General features: G+C 46.0%; 1 protein-coding gene across 2 annotated transcripts in view; it reads right to left on the bottom strand.

Annotated features, from left to right (window-relative positions):
• Positions 1-1162: 1162 nt before the first annotated feature.
• Positions 1163-10851, bottom strand: part of NTRK3 (neurotrophic receptor tyrosine kinase 3) — a 218187-nt gene continuing 208498 nt past the window's right edge. For both annotated transcript variants that reach the window (XM_039385919.1, XM_027711971.2), the window contains one exon: positions 1163-10388. In XM_039385919.1, coding sequence (XP_039241853.1) covers positions 10203-10388 — 186 coding nt within the window. In that variant the 3' untranslated portion in view covers positions 1163-10202. The remainder of the gene's footprint in view (positions 10389-10851) is intronic.

The raw sequence follows: 10851 nt of genomic DNA, 5'->3' as shown, positions 1-10851 counted from the left end.
TCATCCAGCAGGATCTCTCTCTTCCTCTCCCAAATCTGCCTCTTAATTTCACTTTTCAGGAAGGCCATAAGCCAGGATTTGTTCTGTATTAGCAGAAGGAGAAAAAGGAAATTAAAAGTGAGAGGAAGTTTGTAGGATACAGAGCTGCTCTTGTCCTGATGGCCAATGTTCTTGGTTGCCAGGGTAAATATTCTGATTCCAGCAGTGGATTTTCTTGTTTTATGAACCAACCACTGTCTTTTCTGATGTAATGTTTGTTGATTTTTCCTTGTAGCATTTCTCTTTCTCTCTCCTACCATTCTATTCCCAACATCGTAGTGACCTTCAGTGCCTCTCAGCATCTAGAGCCTTTAGTGATCTCAAAGTTGTGGTTGTTCAATGCCTTCAAGGTTTAGCTTGGTGTTGCACAAGAAGGTTTAGTTACACAGGAACAATTCAGTCTCTTGCTGATTTCTGTTGTTTCAATCTAGCTACATAAGAATGAGGTTGGACTCGAACAGGTCACAGCCAGAATCAATCCCAAACATCTCTCCAGCAATCAGAACAACCTGCTGGGAGCTGAGTAACAGCTGAATTCTTGGTGAGAGAAATTATAGACATAAAAACAAAATCAAATATACTCCTTGTGCTCATTCAACAATTCAAGGCATATTTATAGGTACTGCTGTACGGCATCTTAAATATCAGAGTTTAAAAAGAAAATGGATCTCTCCTGTTGGGAAAAATAATTTTTCTGTTCTGTTACTTTCACTATCTTTGCCCCTGGTGAAAAAGTGAGAGAAAGACACCAAATTACACACCCATTCAGCCCCTGTCATCACTTCTTTGGGCTGTTTGGATAGTTCTGAGAGGGATTTGTGAAGATAAAGAGATCTGAAGGCCATCTCAAAGTCATTGTTCAGAACTGGAGTAGGAATAGGACAGCTGGGCAGGAATCTGCTCACAAAAAGCTGGGGATTTCTTTCTCTATGAAGCTGTCAAGGGCCTACTATGTGAACAGATGAATTTGCAGTCTAGGTCCTAGTTGAATCCCTTCCTTAGACTGGTCCACTGTATTCTCCTTCCTCTGCACCCAAGTCTTGATGTCACTGGAAGGAAAAGCTGAAAAGAAATTTTACCACTGATGAAAATATTCCACCAGAAATATATATCCAGGGAGATATTTCCACCTTATTTTTTCACTTTTACTTTCAAGAAGACAAAATGCTTGAGAATTTTCTTAGATTTTAAGAGGAAGGATATTCTCCCAAAAAGCTCACAGGAACATTGAAAAATGAATCTGCATTCATTATAGAGAGGTGAGGCAGAGAGCGTACAGCCACCAAGGCCTGTGCTCTTAATGGTCTGTGAGAAAAAGCACTGAGCAGCTAATATTATTTGTCTTGGGAACTGTAGTCAGACCTTGGGAGGGAACCAAGCTAAATCAGCAAACTTGCTGTTGGTCCAGGATCAGAATGTGCTAAAACTCCTCTATCACATGCCTGAGACTCGAGTGCTGTGTAATCTCTGTGGCACAGACATCTAGGAACCTCTGTGGATAGCAGATGGCTGCTGAATGGTGAAAGCAGATGACAGATTCTGGGCAGTGCAAAACCAGAAGACCTCAAATTCTGGTAACAAAAGTCAGTTCTTGAGGTTAAATCAAACCAGTCACCTGAGCAGGAGGGAGGCACTCGGCATTACACAAAGCCAACACACTACCAGACATGGGAGGGCTCTTGTAAAAAGCTCCACCTCCCTTCTCCCCAACACACATACACACAGCACTGCCACACACAGTAAAAAATATCAAGGTTATGTGTTTCCTGAAATATGGTTGGCTGAATAAATACGCTTACAGAGAACTCTTTGTAAAGCAATAGCAGAATGAGTAACAGTGCATCGCTATCATGGGAAATAAAAAGAAAAGTAACCCAACTGCAATTCAGCCAGAATCATTCCAAACCCCAAAGGTTGGCCTCTTTTTTTTTTTCTTTAATGTGTCTGACATTTTATGGCATCAATAATGCAAACAAAGAGGAAATCATATTTGCAGAACACTAATGCACGGATGTCTAAAGTGAAATACAATACTGATTACTTTTTAAATGAAGCCACCAGGTTTTGATGTGCTGTGGTGGTTAAATTGGTCCATCAAATTTCTTCCAAAGCAAATTCCAGTCCAAAGTAAGTGCTTGACCTTTTCTATAACCTTGGATAGCCTTTTCAGCTGTATTATGATTGGGGGTAATAAATGTTAGTTTGAAGGAATCTTCCTGTTGGGTCAGATTGCAGAAATGCCACAACTCCTTCTGAAGACGAAACGAAACTACAGCCATGTCCCCTCTAGGCAGTCCTAAGCCTACCTAAGCTGTGGGTGAGAGGATGGGTGGGCTCTGAAAGAGGTTTCTAGAAGTCCTGTTGAGATTTTGCCCTTAGGGTTAGCGGTGGATCTGTTCGATACCTGATAGCCTGTCTCTTGTCTAGAACCGCCTACAGATGCCTGCAGAGCAATGACAGTATGAAAATAAGTGTGAGAATAAGAAGGTGTGACAAAAACACACAAAGAAAGAAACCTACCCTTCTGATTCAATTTTTTTTGTTTTAGATGCTAGTGATTTTTTCACAAAGTGTATCTCAGAGATGCATCTTAATAACCACAGAGAGGATCTTCTCTACTCACATAAATGTGAAGAAGCTGTTGTGCTCCTGCCTGGGACATTTCACTGCTCCCCCTACTCCTACATAAAAGACAAAAGGACTTGAGGTCTGGTCTATGCTTCCAACTTGTCAACAGGAGCATTCAGTTCAAGTGCAAAGGGACTTCTTTTTCAGTGTCCTCTGACTTGCATTGAGTTAACTGTGTGAACTTCTTTAATTCATGAAGTTTTGGTTTGATAAACAGTGTTGATAGTGGCCTGTGGGCGGGTGGATAGGATTGGATGCCACTATCTCACATCAGCTGGGAGTTTGTCTGCCATTTAGTCCTAGATCACATCTGATCAGAGCATTGTGTGTGGGGATTATATGTCTTGGTGTTAATCAGTGCAAGCAGCTAATTGCCACCGGTTAGCTAGTGCCTTTTAATTAGGACTGTGTTGCTGGGTGGATACCTGAAGGGAGCTGTTTGTCACTAGCAAAAATTTTAGCCTTGTGATGTAAACCTCTTTGGGGAATTAAAAAAACAAAAATGTAGGCTGGAGCTACTGTCACTTTAGCATGGTAGAAAATCAGTTTCAGCAGAACTGGCCTGGATGAGGTTAGAGCCATGCTTTGCTGGGGTCAAAAATGATAGTGGCTGCTCCCCGACCCTTCCTCCTGTGCAGAAGGGTGGGACACTGTGGGCTTCAGCTGGGATTTACAGGAGATACCCCACATGCATTACAATGAGCTTTGCTGTAAAATTCACTGCACAGAGGTTAATCTAGATGTCAACACTGCCTGACAGCAGTGAAATTACTCCAGGGCAGTGCTCCTTCTGAAGTCTTAATATAACAGTCAATTCCATCCTGCCTGCAGGAAATGAAAGTTTTCTGCTTTGTGTGCGGAATCATCCGGCGCCAATTTTCTCACTGTTTGAAGTCCAAACTGTTTGTGGTCTTGGGATTCACCTCACATTAAGACTTTCACTTCATTTAAAAACTCTCCTAGTCAAGTCCTGAGAACTGCAAGGACAGGAGCTGTGCAGGGAGAAAAAGAAGAGGGCATGGGGGGAGAAATCTTATCTCACCTACCACATCAAAATCAAACACCTCCACCAGCTCTCTGTGCTCTGTAAAGGGAGTGAATGAAGAAACTCAGCTATCTGAGTATCAAGCAGCAAAGACTGAGGAGCTGGAAGCCAGCAGAGAGCGAGAGAAAACGTGCAAGACATTTGGACCTCGCAGAGCTATGATTTTCTTTAGAGGTATTTCAGTCCTTCCCTGCTGGGACCTTGTCCTAAGAAGCCAGTAGTTCAGCAGTTAAACTCTTCCTCAGAACAACTGTTCCAGTTTTCAGCTGTGGGATCAGTCGCTTGTGCTGGGTGGTAGATCAGTTCCTATGGAGGACTCCTGACAGTGTGAGGAAGTGACGGTTAGATTTTTTGTGCCTCCTTAGAGAAGCATCTCTCCCCTTGGAGAGATGCTAAAATTGTGGGACTAGCAGAAGGGAGAAGGAATTCATGGTCATTCCTTTAGTCTGAAAACAGCTGTCAGATTGGGTCTGTGAGAAACTGAAGGCATTGAGATGAAACCAACCTACCAGCTCACTTAACCCTTGAAGAAAGCTGGAATACTTTGTCCTTCCTTCTCTTTGGTCTCTGATCTCGTTCCTCAGTTCAGTTTTTCAAATTTTCAAGCAATAGGAGTCCAATCACTTCTCTCAGGGAGCTGTTTCATGGCTCAGTGGTGTACTGGAAAGGAATAAGAGGCACAGGAGAGATGGAATGCTCCTGCATTCCTCTCAGAGCAGTGACTGACGTCTCTGCCTGTGTCATTTATGACACTGCCAGCCAGAACAGATGTTTTTAAAACACCTATTTTCTCAGGCTTGAAACTTAATATCCCTGCTTGCAAGGAGAGGGGGAAAGGAAAAAGAACTTTTAGGACTTAGCACCTACTTAAATATAAAATGGGTACTGACGCAAGAGTCGCATTGGTGCAGAAGTGGAGAAGGTACCTTAGAGCTAAGCAAGTCTGTGCACTCCTGGAATGCAGTGCTGAGAGGGAAAATTTCTCTTTTTCTATTTTTGGTATTCATTTGGAGACAGCAGTGTTGTGACAAGGCTCCATGACCTCAACATCCATCAGAAAGCCACTGCATGTGAATGGAGAACAAGCCTTTTGGGATGTGCCAAGACATGCCTGTGCCTGTGAGTCCCATAGCAAAAGAACCAACCCTGTTGATGCTCAGAGCTTTCCAGCTGTCAGAGGAGCTATCACAGCATGATATCACAGCCAGGATCTCATTTATTCCCCTTGCTTATCCTCATCATTGACTTACAACCAGAGAACACCTAGAGCTGTAAAAAACATTGGGTATGAGCCATGGCTTTAGTAGTTCAGCTGAATCCTGGCCAGAACAGGAAAAGATGTAGATACTTCCTGAGGAGGGAGGAAATGATAAAGATTAAAAAAAATTCTTAAGAAGACATCCTGAACACAATATTGTCTCCACACAGAGTGGCACATGAATGCCACCTGATCAAGTGTTTAGAGCTACCTCTGGGTTTGGGGGGTTGTGGTGATCCACGTCTGCATTCTTCAATCCATATCCTGAACTCAAGGAAACCTATACATTTGAGTTCTGGGAAATAAGAGCCTTTCACGTGAAAGGAAACAGCTCATATAGTGTTATACTTCTGTCTGTGCCCCTGAAAAAGCATAACTTTTCAGACCTTCTTTTAGTTGCATTTTCTTGCAGGGAAAAACAAACAAACAAACAAACAAACAAAACCAGAAAAGCAAAAACCCTAGAGATTTGGTTTTCTGCCTGCACAAATGGTCCCTTGATTTTATTGGTTTCTGCCTCCTTTTTAAACCAGTATTTGTCCAGCGTTATAGCTAACTTTTCCTGGAGCTCCAGCACATTGCTATTTTCATTTGGTTTTGCTTGTACCCACTGTGCTACTTAAAATTCTACACCACACTCCCCAAATCTGTCTCGATTTCCCAACCCAAGATACTCACTTGCCTTCTAAAACCCGCCTTTCCCTTTTCTTGGCTCTTTTATTTCCCCGCTTATTTTCTCACCTTATTCCACCCACTCCTGGGGACAAGCAAACAGCTCAAAGGTAATGATGTCTCCCAAGCAAGCAGCCTCTCTGAAGACATTCCAGAGTTTCCACATTTTTCTGTGTAACACAGTTCCCAGAGTCACCTGTCTGCAATTCAACACCCTCCAGATCCAAGGACAGGCCTGAAATGATGCAGCTCAGACTTTTTCTCCCCCAAACATGTGCATTGAGGAACATTTAAAAAGACCAGATGGGCAAGTTTTCAGGAGACAGGATGGACTTTCAGTCTGACTGATCATTTTATGTCTTCCCTTTGCTACATTTCAGCTTTTGTCTTGCAACCTGACAGACTGGAGTAGAAGGACAAGTAACCACTGGAGAAGACAAGACAGGTCACTGATGAGGCCCTGGGGCTGGAGCCACATTTACTCCCCACAGTTTGCAGCCCTTGTACACAATTTCCATTTGTACCATGCACCAATATAGCACCTTCACCTCCAAGAAAGCATCATTGCAATGACACCCTTGGGTGACTGAGTTGGTGCAATCAATTCTAATTTTTGGGGAGCAGGGCACAGCTGTAACAGGGAAGACCCCACGGTCCCTTCTCAGCTGCATTCAGACTAGTGTTTCTTCCAGCTCCCTGTCACAAGCCCCTTGAGAAAACTGCAGATGGAAGAGGCTGGGTGGTGGGAATGTCTGCTGGATGTGATGGGAATTAGGCCTGGCTTGCCCCAGAGCTGTGTGAGACTTGTTGAGGTTCTCTGGCAGCAGGAATAGCTCTCTGCTCTTAGTAGAGGCAAGGCATTGGGAAGTATCTCTCCTAGAAATAGAGACGAAGCATGAACTCATTTCTCTTTGACTCTAAACACTCAGATGTTGGTACTCTGTGAGAGTTTCCCCCAAACTCTGCTCTTCTTCCTCCCCTCACACACACAGTGGGGCCACCCCAGAGCCCATTTTCCTACAGAGAAGATCAGCATCACCCATGCTGATGGGCAGCTCCACTTCTGGTCCAGGAAAGGTACTTCTGGAAATGAGGTCTCAGAGTGTTCATTAGGAATGTAGCACAGCTGCTTTCCCTCTTCCCATCCAAAACTGTCATGCCAAAAAGGGATGCAGCACTTTTCATCATGTCTTTGAACACAAAACCATCTCCTCCTTCCCCCTGACAAACCTCCATCCAGCACTGACAGGCCAAGGGGCCTAGAGCAGCAACAGGGCAGATGTCACACCGCAGAACTGCAGCTTATCCAGCTCTTCTGAGTAATTGTTCACAATTAACCTTGACAAAAGGACCTTTTTCCAAGGCAGTTACTGCACATGGTGGGGCTAGCAGCAAAGCAGGCAGGCTTCACATCTGAGCCACTTCACATCTTCTGGGGACCCATGAACTTCCCTCACAGACCAGCTATTCCTAAACATGCAGCACCAAGGCTCGGTGTCACGCCCGGCTCCTGAGCTCACCTTGCTGCTGTGACTGTACAGAGAGATGGTGAAGGGACAGGTGATGGTGCTGGGGAGCAGGGGAAGGAGGAAAGAGGGAAGGGAGGATGTAGCTGCTATGCAGAATGGTGACAAGGGAATCTCATCCACCTGGAACAGTGTGTCTGTAGGTGATTTGATAGTGTAAAAGCCTGTGACATTGGCCAAAAAAGAAATGACAGCATGACAGTGAGAGAGAGGGGTGGATAAAATTGTGGCCTTGCACAATCTGACGCACTGCCTGGGAGCCACAAGAGCCAGAAGCCACTTGGAGTAAGAGACAGGCAGCCCCGAGAAAGGGTTTTCTTTTGGAGATGCTGGGCAATTAACAGACATTCCTTGTTCTTCCCCTGTGCAGAATATCAATTCCTTTTAGCCAAAGCAGCCTGCACACAAAGGGAGCCAGGGCAGGGCAGGCAAATTTTCAACCAATCTTTTTCACTTACAAAGTTGAACCTAAGTAGGCAGGTGAGGAAAACTGGATGTCCTCTCCCACAGGAGGGAGATCCTGCTGTGGAGGCATGGTTTGGTACGCTGTTCCTGTGTGCGGACTCCGTGTGCTGGTCCACACCCTTGTCCACGACCATGCCATCACTGGTGTCCATGCTGTAGAGCAGCTGGTGCCTGTTTAGTGGCAGTCTGTCCAGCCTCCACTGGCACGAGTCTGTCCCACTAGCCCAGATCTCTCTAATATGCAGAGGAAGGTTATGTCCTTACTCCCACATGGTTACTGCCTCCCATCATGTCCCACTCCAGGCTTCCACTGCTCATTAAACAAGCACAGAATAAACCCTTGGCCACTGTTACCACCACAATCCTCCTTGTAGCAATACCCCCTGCCTCTGTCTAAAACATTAAGTCAGGTCATGCAAGAGCCATGGGTGAGAGTTATAGACTGCCAGGAAACATGGGTAATGAGGAAAGGATGCAAAATCTTCTTTTCCAATGCAAGACATAAGCAGAGTCACCTATCTCCCCTTTCATCCTGGCCATGAATACTACTCTAACCATGGGGAAGGAGCCAAGATCCCTTCTCCATCTCCTTTTCCCCATCTGCATTCCCTTCCAGGAAAGTGCCACATCCAAGCAGGCTATTTTTGTGCTGGCAGTTATTGCCTTCTCAAAATTGCCTTGACAATGCCTGTGCCACCCGCTCCCTGCCTCCTGAGAGCAGCTGCCAAGCTGAGGTTCCCCCTTGTCCTCCATTAGCCACATGAAAAAAAGACCCAGAAAGGTTTTATATTCTCAGCCCAGTCTGGACAGGCAGGATGCAATGTCTGACTCAGTGTTTCCCCAGGTCGGGATCGTTTCCCGCTCCAGGGAGATGGGCAGTAGGGAGGATGCTGCTGTTTCTCCCTCGCTGTCCCCACCACCCCCTGTTGCTGCCTGTCAGGCCTTTCTCCTCATTGAGATGCAAGGCTGGCCGCTGTGGCCATCCGCTGAGCCGTCTGCTCCTGAAGGCACCTTCCCCTCCTTCCCCCCTCCTCCCGGGGCTGCCTGTGGAGCTATTCTTCAGCCTCTGCATTTCACAACAGCTCAAAGGCAGATGCATCAATCCTTTCAGGGGATGGGGACGTGAGGAGAATGGCAAGGGAACTGCAGGCAGGTGTTGGTAGGTTCCCAGCCATCTCACAAGCCTTGTCCCCCTCCCTGTCCCCCGCTGGCTTGTGCCTGAGGCTTGGACTGAGGCATGGGGCAGGAACAGGGAAGGGAAGAGGATAGGGAGGAAGAGCACTGGGATATGCTGACCCTATAGACATGCCCAGCTGGGTTCCAGGCATGTTCCCAGCTGTCTGCATCCTGTAGCCTTAGAAAGGGGAGCAGGGATCCAACTCTGCTCGCTAAAGGTTCACACCAGGGACCAATTTGGCCCTGGTGCAGACAGCTGAGGGAGGGGGAACAACTCCATGGTTGCTAGCAACCACGAAGGGTGGGGAGGAGTGAGGTTGTTCCTCCCAAAGTGATCGCCTGCGCTGGATGCACTGGATGCACTGGGCAAACAGCACTCCTGTCTCACACCCTGGAATGGGTTGGGGATGAGTCAGGACTGGGCCTCCAGGACCCCCCACCCGACTCCTGTGCGCAGCCGCTTTGGTCTCGCTGCTCTCCCAGCACTGGCAGCAGCTGGCACGGGGCAGAGGGAGGGCTGGGCCAGGCAAACTTGCAGTCTGCGGGAGGGCAGCTGGTTCCCGGTGTGTGTTTTACCCGTAGGTGTCACAATCCTTTGACTGTGTGTTCGAAAGCCTTGAGTCTATACATTTAAGAATCAGCAAATTAGAAAAATTGTCCTGAAATGTTGGAGGGAGGAAAAAGGCAGGAAGGCAGAGAGGGACAGGGAGGGCCTGAGAGGAAGGGATGGAAGGGGTTGGTAAAAGAGAGTTCACGCAGGGGCACTGCCCTGGCTTTGCGCCCATCACCTGTGGGCTGGAAAGGAGGGAGGGAGGCAAGGACGAAAAGGGAGGACTGATTTCACACATTCAGTGCATATCATACAACCAGGGCAAGGCTTTCTTCCTGGGGCTCCTACCCAGGATGGCATTGCTGCCATAGCCAGTCTAGAGCCCTGCCCAGCAGCCCGAACCATACTCACAGCAGGGTTACAATTCACTGCTTCATTGCTCGGGGGAAAGATACCTTCTCCTTTCTTTCTGTCTTTTTTTTTTTTTTAATTATATATATCTTTTTAAGTACTTTTTCTCCCTTTTTTGTTTCTTTTTTTTTTTATAGTCTTACAATTTTCTGTAACAGCAGCTTCTTTCTGTATTGGTGTGGAAGTTATATATAGAGAGATATCTATAAATATATATAAGCCAAACTGCCTTACAGATTGTTGTTCTCTGGGATTTTTGTTGGTTTGCTTTTTGTTTTGCTTTTTTTGTTTTTTTTCAGTGTTGTATGTGTAGCAGGCACTTGAGTTTATATGAAGATGTTTGCTTGGGAGCTGAGGGGCAAAGGACTTGGGAGGGGGAGAGGGAAGGAAGGATGGAAGGAAGGAGCAGGGACTTCCAACAAGTGGCCACTGCTAGCCAAGGATGTCCAGGTAGATTGGTGTGGCCTTGCCCAGAGCATGAAGGATCTTGTAGATCTCCTTGATGTTGAGCCGTTGCTGAGGTTCTCTCTGCCAGCAGCCCAACATGATGTCGTAAACCTCCTTGGGGCAGACTCGAGGCCTTTCCAAAACTCGGCCTTGGGTAATGCACTCAATTACCTAAAAAAAAGAAAAAAAATAGACATTGAACACCAGTTGGGCAGTTTCTGGAGCATCTCCTGTCCCAGCTACTGCTTGGTTGATGTGGTACCATTTAGTGAATGGGAGCACTGAGAAGCCAAGAGGTCTGCAGATCCTCAATGTTCACCTGTTTGTGTGTTGTTAATTATAATTTTGCAGTGAAAAGTTTTTCTTCAGCTGGAGTTTTTTCAGACCTCAAAAACCTTCTCCATCTGACACCTACCAACCTCAATGTGCTCTCCAAACAGGAGTTCACATACAAATGAAATGGAATTTTAACTTATGATGTCAGTTTTTCCTGCTAAATGAAGAAGGAAAAAAGTCTTAAAATCCCCAAAGTAAAGTAAGACTTTGCACAGCCGAAATTATATTTTTCTTGCCTGAAAACCAAGAGTCCTTTCCATTGCAAAGCCCAGGAGAGTTTTACAAGGAAGAATTCAGA

The sequence above is a fragment of the Pipra filicauda genome, unplaced genomic scaffold, assembly GCF_003945595.2.
Source record: "Pipra filicauda isolate LSUMZ 115617 unplaced genomic scaffold, ASM394559v2 scaffold44_size3831614_pilon, whole genome shotgun sequence".
In the NCBI taxonomy this organism is placed as follows: domain Eukaryota; kingdom Metazoa; phylum Chordata; class Aves; order Passeriformes; family Pipridae; genus Pipra; species Pipra filicauda.
Note: the sequence above shows the minus strand (reverse complement) of the source record. Positions and strands in the feature narration are given on the sequence as shown.